The sequence below is a fragment of the Callithrix jacchus genome, chromosome 2 (assembly GCF_049354715.1).
Source record: "Callithrix jacchus isolate 240 chromosome 2, calJac240_pri, whole genome shotgun sequence".
Taxonomy (NCBI): Eukaryota; Metazoa; Chordata; class Mammalia; order Primates; family Cebidae; genus Callithrix; species Callithrix jacchus.
The window spans coordinates 97,044,478-97,058,579 of NC_133503.1; the positions used below are offsets into that span (position 1 = coordinate 97,044,478).

General features: G+C 44.6%; 2 protein-coding genes across 2 annotated transcripts in view; one reads left to right on the plus strand and one right to left on the minus strand.

The window, feature by feature from the left end:
- Positions 1-4,590: 4,590 nt before the first annotated feature.
- REEP5 (receptor accessory protein 5) overlaps positions 4,591-14,102 on the plus strand; it is a 45,191-nt gene continuing 35,679 nt past the window's right edge. Inside the window, exons 1-2 of the mRNA XM_002744682.7 lie at positions 4,591-4,808; positions 5,614-5,707. Coding sequence (XP_002744728.2) covers positions 4,691-4,808; positions 5,614-5,707 — 212 coding nt within the window. The 5' untranslated portion in view covers positions 4,591-4,690. The remainder of the gene's footprint in view (positions 4,809-5,613; positions 5,708-14,102) is intronic.
- SRP19 (signal recognition particle 19) overlaps positions 6,510-14,102 on the minus strand; it is a 59,622-nt gene continuing 52,029 nt past the window's right edge. The window contains exon 6 of the mRNA XM_008991681.5: positions 6,510-6,656. The gene's annotated coding sequence lies outside the window, so the exon portion shown is untranslated. The remainder of the gene's footprint in view (positions 6,657-14,102) is intronic.

Genomic DNA, 14,102 nt, shown 5'->3' on the forward strand with positions numbered 1-14,102 from the left:
TGTGGTCAAGTAATTCTCTCCTAACTGCATGGCAGAGCTCATCATAAAACAAAAGTTATTTATGTCGTGAAAGGAAGAGGCACATCCTTGAGTCATCCAGTGTGGTCACAGTATGATTGAGGTCCAAGAGCTAGAGGAACATGGGCCAAAACTCATCCCAAAAAGGCTGAAGGTCAGAGACTGGGGAGAGACAGGAAGCATTAAGAGACTGCTAAGTGATAAAGAGCTGCATAAATCAGCCGGCTGCATGTCAGAGAACAGCTTGACTTTGACCTGATGTGTGTTTGTAGGTCAGTTGCCCACATCTGTGTAGATCCGGAGGGTGCCTTTCACTTGGCCAAGGGTTAGTCAAGGATCACAGACAAAACTGAAAAATAAGCAGTTTTGTTTCCCTACTTTGTACCTTGGAAAAGACTACTCTTTTAATCCTCAAGTAGTCTGAGGATTAGTGACCCCTGACTCCATGAAAATATGCTGTCAGCTCCTTCATACATACAAATTATCTAACACAAAATAGGTGCTCAGTATACATTTTCTTTTCCTCCTTCTTTCCCATAGTCCAATTATTGATGAAAATGTGCTCTTATTTTTGCGAGAGCATTTTGATTTTCACATATACCAAATCCTTGAATCAAAGGAATAGGAAAAGATGGTATAATTTTGGGCATAAACTCTTGTTAATGTCCGCCTAATTGATGTATGTATCCTTCAGATAGGCACTCTGGAAGTGCTTTACGTGGGGTGTCTCATTTATTCCAACAACCATATGAAGTAGACACTAGCATTATCTTTGTTTTATGGGCTGAGAACAGTGGGGCATTTGGAGGTTGAGAACTTTCCCAAGAGTGCACAGCAAGTAAGTAAGGGAGCCAGGGTATCTGCTCCAGGGCCTGTGCTTTGACCCTGTGCCATGTCCTGGGATGGTGCTTGAAGTGAGTGAAAGGATTTACACCAGCTGTCTGATCTCAACATGTTCATTCTTTCCAGGGACCTTGATGCTGGTTATGGGTCCTGCATGTAAGGCTAGTGTAGTAGGCAGAATAATGACTTCCATCCCCACCCAAAGATGTCCATACCCTAATACCCAAGCCTGTGAAGATGGGACTTTGCGTGGCAGAAGGGACTTTGCAGATGGGATTAAAGTTATATAGACTTTAAGATGGGGGAGATTATCCTGGATTACCTGGGTGGGCCCAATCTAATCACATGAGTTCTCAAAGGTAGGAGGAGAAGGCAGATGGGTCAGAGAGATTAGTTGAAAGAAAAAGGAAGGGACATTTGACGTATGAGAGAGATTTGACTGCTGCTGGCAGTGGCTTTGAAGATGAGGAAGGAAATGGGGACTTGAGTCCTATGACCACAAGAAACTGAATTCTGCCACAACCCAGTGAGCAAAAAAAAGCACGGACCTTTCTCTAAGCCTCCAAAAAGGAACAAAGCCCTGCAGATAGCACCTTGATTTTAACCCAGTGAGCCTGACACAGAACAGTGTAACAGAATAAAATTTGTATTGTTTTAAGCCATGAAGTTTGGGATAATTTGTTACAGTAGCAATATAAATTTAATACAACTGCTCAGTTTCTTTTTCTTTCTTTCTTTTTTTTTTTTTTTAAGAGACAGAGTCTCACTCTAGTGTGATCATAGCTCACTGCAGTCTGAACCTCCCTGGCTCAAGCCATCCTCCTGCCTTAGTCCCCTCAGTAGCTGAAACTGCAGGAGCATGCCATCATACCTGGCCAATTTTTTAATGTTTTTCTTACAGAGATGAGATCTCAATCTCCTGTGCTTAAGAGATCCTCCTGCCTTGGCTTCCCAAAGTACTGGGATTACAGGCATGAGCCACAGCACCTGGCCTGGTCAGTTTCTTTGTTCATGTTGACTGTATTTCCCTGACGTCTCATTGTGAAAGGAAGTGGGCAAACTTGTCTGACTCCTTCTGGTCCTTCTCTTACATAAAAAGAAAAGCAAAACTTCATGCCACCCTGTAGGCTATGAGCCTGAACAACATGGAGAAACCTCATCTCTACTAAAAATACAAAATTAGCTGGGCATGGTGGCGCGTGCCTGTAATCCCAGCTACTTAGGAGATTGAGGCAGGAGAACTGCCTGAACCTGGGAGGTGGAGGTTGTAGTGAGTTGAGATCGTGTCATTGCACTCCAGCCTGGGCAACAAGAGCGAAACTCTGTCTCAAAAAAAGAAAAAAGAAATTGCCAAAGTTGGCCAGGTGCAGTCGTTCGCACCTGTAATCCCAGCACTTTGAAAGGCCAAGGCAGGAGAATCACCTGAGGTCAAGAGTTCGAAACCATCTTGGCCAACATGGTGAAATTCCTCTCTACTAAAAATACAAAAAACAGCCAAGCATGGTGGTGTGTGCCTATAATCCCAGCTACTCAGGAGGGTGAGGCAGAACAACCGCTTACACCTGGGAGGCAGAGGTTGCAGTGAGCCGAGATCGGGCCATTGCACTCCAGCCTGGGCAACAAGAGCAAAACTCCATCCCCCACCCCCCCAAAAAAGAAAGAGATTGCCAAAGTAAACTGGTTCCAGGCCATCCGTCTTCATGGCCACCAAAACAGATCTTGTCTATCTGGTTCCCAGGTCTAACAGCAGCTGGCACACAGGATATATTTAGTAAATATGAGTAAGTGAACAGTCTGAGACTTTTGGTAGGGTTTTTATCTTCTGCATCTCTTTCCTCTTCTATGAAAGAGTCTAAGGTATATAGTGTCGATGGAATAAACTAGGATCCCATACTCCCCGAATCTGATTGTAATTTCCTAAAGGCAAAAATAATGTGATATTTCCCTATCTCAATTTTAGAGGCTGGGCATTGTGGCTCACATCTGCAATCCCAGCACTTTGGGAGGCTGAGGTGGGAGGATTACTTGAGCTCAGGAGTTCAAGATCAGACTGGACAACATGGTGAAACCCCATCTCTACAAAAAACACAAAAATTAGCCAGACTTGGAGGCGTGTGCCTGTAGTCCCCGCTACTTGGGAGGCTGAGGTAGGAGGATGGCTTGAGCCCAGGAGGCAAAGGTTACAGTAAGCTGAGATTGTACCACTGCACTCCAGTCTGGGTGACAGAGCCAGACCCTGTCTCAAAACAAAACAACAACAACAAAAAGATTTACAGTTAGCTGTGCTTTTTTTCTTTCTTAAATTATTTAAACACTTTGCATTGAGTACCCTTCTAAAAGCATTACAAATAGTAACTCACCTAATCATCATGAAAACTCTGTGAAATAGGTACTATTTTTATCCCTGTTTTACAGATGATATGCCAGAAGCACAGAGAGCTTATGTACCTTGCCCAAAGTCACACAGCTAAATAATAGAGCTGGGATTTAACTCATATAGAGTGAATCCAGATATAGAACTCCAGACACTATGCCTAACTATACTGCTTTGCCTCACCACTGGTTGAATGCTTAAGAAAAGAAGAAATTTGAAATCTATGTCAGGAGAAAACTGAAAAGAGAGCAATTTTTACACAAAAAGAGGGAGCAATATTTACTGAAAGAAAGCCAAGGGCTGGGCACAGTGGCTGGAATCTATAATCCCAGCATTTTGGGGGTCAACGTGGGAGGATTGCTTGAGCCCAAGAAGTCAAGGCTCCAGTGAGCCATGATGGCACCATCGCACTTGATCCTGGACAACAGAGCAAGATCCTGTCTGGGAAAAAAAAGAAAGAAAGAAAAAAAGGAAGAAATCCAAATGAATAGTATGTTTCCAGATACTCCATGCATAGTTAATGTAGTACAAATATTGCCACTGCATGAAATGTAGAGACAGAAACCTAGGTTGATTTAAATATCTAACTTAAAGGGATTTTGCTCCTTTGCTAAAATAAATAAATAATAAATAAACAAAGCAATCAAATTTTGAGCCTGAGTGCAAGGCTCATGCCTGTAATCCCAGCACTTTGGGAGGCCGAGGTGGGCAGATTACTTGAGCTCACATATTTGAGACCAGGCTGGGCAACATGGCTCTACAGAGATAATTTGGACACTTGCCACGGTATCAGACAACAGGCCAATGCAAGCCCACCATAAAAAAATGTTTAACGCAGGGCTTTTTTGGAAAAGCTGTGCCCCAGGGGGGATGTGTTAGATTTCTTCGAGAGTCTTTTAAAGGCAACGATGGTAGGTGAGAAAAACTGCCGAGTTAAGGCAAAGAGGGAGAAAGCAGGCCTGTACCCAAAGAGTTTTTCAGGATGCTCATACGTTTCCATTTTTTAGATCAAAACTGCCTTAGCAGGTTTAGCATAGCAATGTAGGTGCCAAACTCTTCTCATTAAATTTCAGGCGGGAGCAACAAAGACGCCTGCCTCCTTTCCGCCTGCTTTTTGCACTAGGCCTATTTGAGAAGGGAGTCCTCAAGAGACACAAAATACACTTCCCTACACCACACCCTTTTTACTCCGCAATGTGTTAAGGCTGTCAACAGCCAGGCCACCTCGCAGGGCCCGCGGAGGCCCGCCCCGCCCGGGTGTGGCGCTGTCCGCGGGGCGCGGGGCGGGGGAGGAGGGGCTCGCGGAGGCCGGGCGGGGCGAGCAGAGGCGAGTGGAGGACGCGCATACGTGCAGCGGTCCCCGCCTGCCGCCGCCCCGCTGCAGTCCCCGCTCCAGTCCCCGCTCCAGTCCACCCGGCATTAAGAGCAGCCCCGGGCGGCGCGACGGTCACCGCCATGTCTGCGGCCATGAGGGAGAGGTTCGACCGGTTCCTGCACGAGAAGAACTGCATGACTGACCTTCTGGCCAAGCTCGAGGCCAAGACTGGCGTGAACCGGAGCTTCATCGCGCTTGGTGAGTGGCCTGGGTTCGCCGCCGCTGGCCGGGCCCCGGGAGCCGCCGCTGCCACAGCTGCTGGGAAGGAAGCGGGGAGAGGACTCGGGAGAGGTGGAGTTGGGGACAGACGGGACGAGCAGCATCCTCAGAGACCAGGCTGACCTTCCGGAAAGCGCGGGGATCGCAGACTCCTCCGGGGCGGCCGGTACTGAGGGTCGCGGGGCTGGAGGGCAGCGGCGGCGCCGGGCGCTGGCAGCTGGAAAGGTCGGCGCTGACGTGTCCGCTCCGCGGCCGGGCGCCCTGTTCCTGCGGACCCGCACAGTGGCCGCGGACGGCGGAGCCCTGCGGGCGGGTGAGGTGGCGGAGGTACCCGGTGCTATCCAACCCTCGGTGAAGCTCCGCCTGGGGAGGGGCGCCCCCTCGGGTGGGCGGGGGCTGCTGTTGCAGAGGGTGCGGGAGTCCGGGCCTCTCGGGACGCTCCCCGCGGGCCGCAGCTTCCAGGGCTGGGGCGCTGCCCCACGGGCCCTGCGAGAGGGCGGACGGGGATGCCCCGGACCTTTCCGGGCGCCCGGGGTTGCTGCGCCGGGGCCCCGTGCGGGAGGTAGGAGAGGCACAAAGGTGGTAGCTGCCCGATATCCCCAGACTTCAAGGCAGGGCCCCGCGGACGCGCAGGCCCAGCCTTGGTGTGGTTTGTTTTTCTCCCTCCTTTAATCGAGTCGGGAGGAAAACGCCTAGAACAGGCCCAGCCTCGCGGTGTGGGCGGCGGCTGTGCCGCATGAGCGCCTCTTGCCGCCCAACCCACTTCTCTCCTTGTGGTCCCCAGGTGTCATTGGACTGGTGGCCTTGTACCTTGTGTTCGGTTATGGAGCCTCTCTCCTCTGCAACCTGATAGGATTTGGCTACCCAGCCTACGTCTCGTAAGTGACACACCCTGCAGCCGTCCCCTTCCCTTCCTCCCCCCCACGCCCCGGGGCTGCTGAGTTAGACTGCACATCTGAAAAAAGTGAAAGCTCAGCGGGGAAGAATGGGGGTGGGCATAAGGCGTGGGGGTAGTGTTCACCTTTTTGGAACCTTGACTTAATCCCTATCTCCTGTCAATCAGCCTAAAGGTATTTTAATTAGATGGTGCTGGTGACCAGTGTCCTCTCTCTTTGGCACACTAAATGGAAAGCGCTACCACTCTGTCGTCCTGCCTTTACTGGTGGGAGGATCTCAGAAGGTACAGGGAGCTGAGCATTTCTTTCTAGTAATTATTGTAATGAGTATTTCACCCTATATTAATGTACCTAAAGAGTAAAACCCCATCAATTAGGTTTTCCTTAATTTATAATGGTGTTAATTCAGACACTAGGAAGAAGTTTATTATTATTTTGAAAAAGCCAGGCATTACAGGCAAACTTGGGAAATGCTTACCCTAGTATAAAAACAAAAACAAACATTTAAAAATGCTCCATAACAAGGCCAGGCATGGTGGCTCATGCTTGTAATCCCAGCACTTTGGGAGGCTGAGATGTGTGTCACCTGATGTCGGGAGTTCGAGACCAGCCTGACCAACGCGGTGAAACCCGCCTCTAAAAAAAAAAATTAAAATAAATAAATAGAATTTTTAAAAAAAATGCTCCATAATATAGTTCCTTGGTTATATAAGTGATTCATTTATATAATTGAGCTAATTAAAAATGAATTTTTGTGATTAGGATGTGAATTTATTACCAAGTATTTATTTATTTTTGATTCTACAGTTTTACTTTTCCATTCGTTCAGGTAGGAATTATTCCTCTCCACAAATGAATTTCGTTTTGCTCTACAGTTCTTTCCAAGAAAATCAGTGGGTTTTGCCTTCATTCAGTTGGTCTCTGCTACTTTCTTCAACCATAGGGATAAAAATAAAGGAAGAAAAAATTTCAACTAGGAGGCTAAGACACAGATAACACATTATTACACCTTGTGTTTGTAACTAGTCAGGCTAGAATCTATGACTACAAGGGAAGAAACATGTTTTAGAAGTTAGCTCTGATTTGAATAATTAAATTGCAATTACCTAAGTAGTTGTTACTGTGTTCGTTTGGTAAAAACACTTAGTCATATCCAGAAAGTTGACCTACTGAAAGGTAGCCACCCCTGAGGCCTACCCTGGGCTCTGCTTTATGGAGGAGGTTCAAGGAAAAATGGGATTGTGTGCACAGTATAAAGCATACAGACCACCATGAGCAAACATTCAGTCAGTGTTACATTAGGCTAATCAAGTCTGTTCATTGCTTAACCAATATGATTGTATAACTGTCCAAAAGAAAGAAAAAAAAAAGTCTTTGAAAATGGTGCTCTTTAGCAGCATCAAAATCCAAAGTGTGACCTATGATCACTGTCTTAGTCTGTTTGGGCTGCTATAACAAAATACCTTAGACTGGGTAATTTATGAATAACAGAAATTTATTGCTCACAGTTCTGGAGGCTGGGAAATCCAAGACCAAGGTACCAGCAGATTTGGGTCAGTCAGGGCTTGCTTCCTTCTTCAAAGTTGGTATCTTTTCACTGCTTCTTCACATGGTCAAAGGGGCCAACAAGCTCCCTCAAGCCTCTTTTATAAGGACACTAATACCACTCATGAGGGCAGAGCTCTCATGTCTTTTTCTTTTTTTCTTTTTTGTAACAGAATCTCTCTGCCACACAGGCTGGAGTGCACTGGTGCGATCTTGGTTCACTGCAACCCCTGCCCCCAAGCTCAAGCAATTCTCCTGCTTCAGCCTCCCTAGTAGCTGGGATTACAGGCATGTGCTACCACGCCTGGGTACTTATTGTATTTTTAGTAGAGATAGGGTTTTGCCATGTTGGCCAGGCTGATCTTGAACTCCTGACTTAAAGTGATCCACCAAGTACTGGGATCCTGGCCAAGCCCTCATTTCTTAATTGCCTCCTAAAGGCCCCACTATTTAATACTAATAACATTGGGTAATAGGTCCCAACATATGGTTGTTGGGGGAACACAACATTCAAACCATAGCAGTCACCTTTGTTTTAATTATTCTGCATACCTCTTGTAATTCTTATGCTCCCCAGCCAGAGTTATTTTTTAAAATACAGGTTAATCTATTTAGCAAAAATTAAATGCCAGTCACATGTGGGGCAATGTGGTAGCACTTTAGATATGGCAAGAAATAAGGTAGACTTGCTCTCTGTCCTTTTTGTTTGTTTTTTGAGAAAGAGTATCGCTCTTGTTGCCCAGGCTGGAGTGCAATGGTGCCATATTGGCTCACTGCAACCTCCACCTCCCAGGTTCAAGCGATTCTCCTGCTTCGGCCTCCTGGGTAGCTGGTATTACAGGCGTGCACCACCATGCCCCGCTAATTTTGTATTTTTAGTAGAGACCAACATGGTTTTTCCATGTTGGTCAGGCTGGTCTTGAACTCCCGACCTCAGGTGATTCATTCTCCTCTGCCTCCCAAAGTCATGGAATGATAGGCGTGAGCCACTGCGCCCAGCCTCTGTCCTTTTTGAATGAGAAGTCTACCCAGGCAAGAAATAGGCAAAGTAGTGAGTGTGTGGTAAGCCCTCTAAAGTAAATAAACAGCTCTGGTAGAGAATAACAGGAAAGAGCCTCTTTAGCTATTCCTCTGAGATACTAGGACTTAAGGAATGAGAAGGGGCCAGGCAAGAGCAGGGCCCAGCAGAGGGAGGAGAATGTGTCAGGCCCTGAGGCAGGAGACAGCTTAGCTCTGTGTAAGCAGAGTGGTGGGGGAGGCACCAGAGAGGTGCAGGTGCCAGCAGGCAGGGCCGGTGGTGGAAGTGTGCATTTCATTCCAGATGGTTGTAGGAGTTTCCATTTTTTGATTGCCTTAGATGGGCTTTAAATAGGGGATGACACGATACAATTTATGTTTTAAGGTCACTTTGGCTGCTGTAACCTCTGGAAGGAGTTGGCGATCTTGCCAAACTATTGCCAGAAATTTCCTTCCTTTCTCACCTTTCAGCTTTTGCTCTTGCTATTTCCTCTTTTTGGGCCATCACAGGAAGGGGAGTAGTGTCAGTATTGGGTCAAGAGACTGCAGGATGCAAAGAAGAAATTTGGAAAAGCTCACTGGGCTTCCTAGCTTTTCTTATGACTCACTCCCTTTGGAAGTTTGCGAGTGAAGCTCAGGTGCACCTGGCTCCTGGTCAGGGTCTGTGGGATGCTGAAGCATGTAGACAGTTGAAGCCTTGGCCAGTACTCACTGGGGAGCAACCAGTACCACCTTATTGTATACTCCCCTTCCTACCAGTTATTCTTTCTGTGTGCATAATTTCCCTTTGAGCTCTTTGAGAACAAGGCCTTTAATCTCTGACTTCTTGTTTCCAAAATTTTTGGCCATCCTATGTAGGCAATTCAGAATCTAATTCCAGCCTTCCTTTTATCAAGAACTGTTCACATAATTACCTTACTCTCTTTAGTTTCCTCTGTTACTGATAACAGGAGGCAGACCACTAGATAATAATAGAAATCTCTATTATAAAGATAAACCTCCCCCCATTGCTAAGATACAACTTAAATACTTAAAAATTGTATACTTTTAAAGTATACAGGTCAGTGGCTAGTATGTTCACAGAGTTGTGTAACCATCAGCACTGTCTAATTCCAAAACAATTTTATCAAGCCAAAGGAAAACCATTACCAATCATTCCCTCTTTCTCCTACCCAGCTCCTGGGAACCACTAATCTGCATTCTGTTTGTACAATTTTGCCTATTCTGAGCATTTCAGGTAGATGGAATCATACAGTCTAGGGCCTTTAATGTCTGCTGCAGCCCTGCTTTGAATGGGATTTCAAAAATAAGAGTCCTCTGGAGGGTATATGCTGTGCTGCACCCTCATACGTGAGCAAGTCCTCCTGGTAGAGTCCCTCCACTGTGGGCGCTAGTGACTCAGGGCCCTAGTCCTGTACTTGCTCCTTTGTACAAACAGAATTGTGTGGCAAACTCTAATGACTTTATCCTCTATTTAAGGAAAGGGGGAAGGTTTGCTTTCTGTCCTACCCAGCAACCTTTTTGTTTAAAATTCTATAAAAATGTCTATTACTTTTCTCTCTTTATTTCATATTTTCCTTAAGATTTGGGGGCTGCCACCCAGAGTTGGGCCTTAGAGATCAAACAGGTATTACAGTTCCTTTAGTTTTAAACTGACAATTCAGGGACAGAGAAAGGTGGAGTGTGTTTCTCAAGGTCACACAAAGGCCAGGCTTGGTCTGGAACCCTGTTACTACACAGGAATGTAAAGTTCATTTAGGCATATTTTAGTGCCAATCTTGGAAAGATTAAATACATTTAGGGGGCTGGGAATGATGGCTTATATCTGTAATCTCAACACTTTGGGGTGCTAAGGCAGAGGGATTGCTTGAGGCCAGGAGTTCAAGACAAGCCTGGGCAACACAGGCAACCCCCATTTCTCTAAAACATTTGAAAATTAGCCAGCTGTAGTGGCATGCACCTGTAGTAATTGGGAGGCTGAGGCTGGAAGATTCCTTGAGCTTAGGAGTTGGAGGCTGCAGTGAGCTATGATCACACCACTGCACTCCATCCTGGGCAACAGATGAGACCCTGTCTCAAAAGTTTTTTAAGAACTGAATTGAAGGACCGGTCGCAGTGGCTCACGCCTGTAATCCCAGCACTTTGGGAGGCCGAGGCAGGTGGATCACCTGAGGTTCAGAGTTTGAGACCAGCCTGACCAATATGGTGAAACCCTGTCTCAAAAAAATAAAAATAAAAAAAAAAGAACTGGGGACTCTATGTTTGGGTCCCCTTCCACAAACACTCCCTTTGTGGAAGCTGTTTTTCTCTCTCCTGGATTTCCCCTCTGGAGTCCCCTTCCACACACTCTCATGGAAGCCTGTCTTCCCCTCCTAAATTCCATCTCTCTCTATTCCCTTCCATTCAGTGTAGAAGCTGCTTTCCTCTCCTGGATTCCATCTTTCTGGATTCAGTGTGAGAGTTAGCTGTTTCTTTCTCCTTCACCTGTTTCTCTCTCTCTTTAAATAAACCTAACAAATTTATATATATACATTATATATATATAATAAAAGAACTGAATTGAATATGTCTAGAGTCCAGCACTATATATTTAATCTTTTGAAATCAACACTTTAGAAATCTCATGCCCAGTTCAGTGATGTGTCATTTTATTTTCTGTGTGTCCTCACCAGCCATTTTAAGCTTTTGTTGCTGGCGTAAAGAGTTATATTGTATTTAGCTCTTTGCACGGCTCCTGAAATCTGCACAGCATTTTATTTAACAGACACATACATATCTGTCTAAGTGCTTTGCAAATATAGTTCATTTAATCCTCATAACAACCCTATTATATAAATGCTATGATTATTCACATTTTTACAGATGAGGAAACACAGAAGGAGAATTTGAATAACTTGATCAAGGTCTCACAACTAGCAGGCGATGAAACTGGTATTTAAACCCCAGCATGAACTGGCTCTGAAGTTCATGCTTTTAATGATTATGTTATACTGCCTCCCTTGTGGCTCTTTGAATGTCCCACAGATACACACCATAACCTTATGTAGAGAGGAAAATTTAACTATTGATGTAGGCTTTTTTTAAAAAAATCAATGTGACCCTGTCAATACATTACCTTTGTGCAGTGTATTTTTCTTCTCTTAAATAAGGTACTGCCATCCCAAAGCATGTACCTGCACACATAGGCATTGACTGTTTTGTAGACATTAGTTAGAATATGTTGCTAACAGTTTCTTTATCTTGTATCGGTTATGTAGCTTTGACTTATGACAGCGGAGGGTTGCTCTGTTTTACTAGCCCAAGGCCACCTGAAAATGGCACACTGAACTGAATTTCCCAGGGGAATGCAGCGTTGCCTTTAATTCTGTTTCAAGAGGCTGTGTATCTCAAGGGGAGATGTTTGGGGATGACTCCTATCTAGGTCAGCTCAGAAAAGGATGGTGAGGGGATAAATTTGAAGAAAAAAAACAATGAAAAGATCTACAAGAGTTGTAACACAGTTAACCACAAGTAAAAGCAACAGCATCCTCTTAGCTAATGATGCCCAGCACATAAAGGGAGGACACATTCTGGGGGAAAAGGTTTAAAAAGAGTTGCAGTTTACTTGCATAAGGTATGCAATGACAGACTCCTAAAGAGGTTTATTACCCAGAGAAGACTTTGAGAAAGTCACCATGCTGTGAATGACAATTGTGAACAGACACTTTGTTTTGCAGCCAGTCACTGGAAGTAGAGCTAAGTTTCCTTAACAGTACTGGAGAATGTGTACTTGTAGTTTTCTTCTTGAACTCATTAGTAAGGGGTGTATTTGTTTTGTTGTTGTTGTTGTTGTTTTTCTGAGAACTTGTAATTGTTTTGTTCTTTTTTACTCATGGGAACTTCAGAGCAGATATATTTTCTACCAAGCTGCTTATGTTCCCATTACACTAGCTTTTCTGTCTGCATCTATGTGTGCTTTGTTAGTGTTTAAGAGCAGAGCAATGCATGCCTGTGCATTGCCTTCTGGAGTAGTATGAAGCACAAGCCAGTGTGGCCTTCTGGCCATTCTGGACTTGGATAAAAAATATAACTGGCATTCTGCAAATTATCCCTTAAGTAATTTACTGAAACATTTAAATCTTTAATTTACTTAATTTAAATCTGAAATCTTAAGCATTTAAACATTTAACCTTTGTCAACTTTTTGCATGTCCTTGTTTTTAACTTAACATTACTGCTAAAAGGCTGAACTCTTTTAAGATGAAAGTGTTGTGAAGAAATGAAAAAGTAACAAAAATAGCCTTATAACAATTTGTGTGACTATTTTATAGAATAATGACAGCCAGCATTTCAGTTAAGGTTCTCCCCCATGCCTGTGGTATAAAGAAAATAAAGTTTTGAAAATCAAGTAAGATGAATGATTTAAATTATGTATCCATAATCTGAGTTTCTGGGCTCTAAAAGGAGTTGTAGAGGAGGATCTAATTTCTTTTTTTTTTTTTTTTAAACGGAGTTTCACTCTTGTTACCCAGGCTGGAGTGCAATGGCACGATCTCAGCTCACCACAACCTCTGCCTCCTGGGTTCAGGCAATTCTCCTGCCTCAGCCTCCTGAGTAGCTGGGATTACAGGCACGCACCACCATGCCCAGCTAATTTTTTGCATTTTTAGTAGAGACGGGGTTTCACCATGTTAACCAGGATGGTCTCATCTCTTGACCTTGTGATCCACCTGCCTGGGCCTCCCAAAGTGCTGGGATTACAGGCTTGAGCCACCGCGCCCAGCTGCGGAAGATCTCATTTCTAATAAATACTCTGTTCTGGAATGTTCCTTATGAACTTTTTTTTTCTCTTTATGAAGGCCCTAGAGATTTAGTCTATTTGTCCTTCTTTTTGTCATAGCCTCCCTCATCTCCCTCTGACCTGGACTTTTATTTTTCAGGACAGACTTTGAATGAGGACTCAGTTTTCAACTTAATGTTTTCACATGGCATTTAAAACAAGTGTAAATACAAATGTAGCATGTTATTTAGTGGTGATTCATAACAATAATTAAGTTTGGAGAAATATGAATTAATATGGCAGAAGTTTTAAAACAATTTCAAAATTATGAATGAAATTACTTTTTGTAGTAGCTGGAATATAAGTGGGGCTGTAGAAATGAACCTTGACTTCATCCTGTCACTTGCACACTTTCCCGATTCCTGGGAGTGGAACTTACCAGTCACTCCGAGTCACATGACTGCTATATATATCCTGCAGTGTCTGATAGACCTGGTGATCTAGTTAAGGGATCACTTACATGGCAGAGGTAACTCTAGACTGCTGTCCACATCTAAGGTGGCCCTCCTTTACCTTGGAAAAAGCAGCATAGGTTGTTCCTCATGTAAGTTGTGAGGGGACTTGAGATTAAGTTAAACTTTTTGATACCAATCTGCACAGATGCTTGTAGAACCACTAATTTTATTGACAAAGGGTTGTCCCAGTAGGATATGCTTCTGCTCCTTTATTGCTTCTGGCATTAATCTTTTTTTTTTTAATTGTACTTTAGGTTCTGGGATACATGTGCAGATCATGCAGGATTGTTGCATAGGTACATACATGGCAATGTGGTTTGCTGCCTCCATCCCCCTGTCACCTATATCTGGCATTTCTCCCCATATTATCCCTCCCCAACCTCCCCACCCCCTGCTGTCCCTATCCTAGCTCCCCACAACTGACCCCAGTGTATGATGCTGCCCTCCCTGTGTCCATGTGTTTTCATTGTTCAACATGCGGTGTTCGATTTTCTGGTCTTGTGTCAGTTTGCTGAGAATGACAGTTTCCAGATTCATCCATG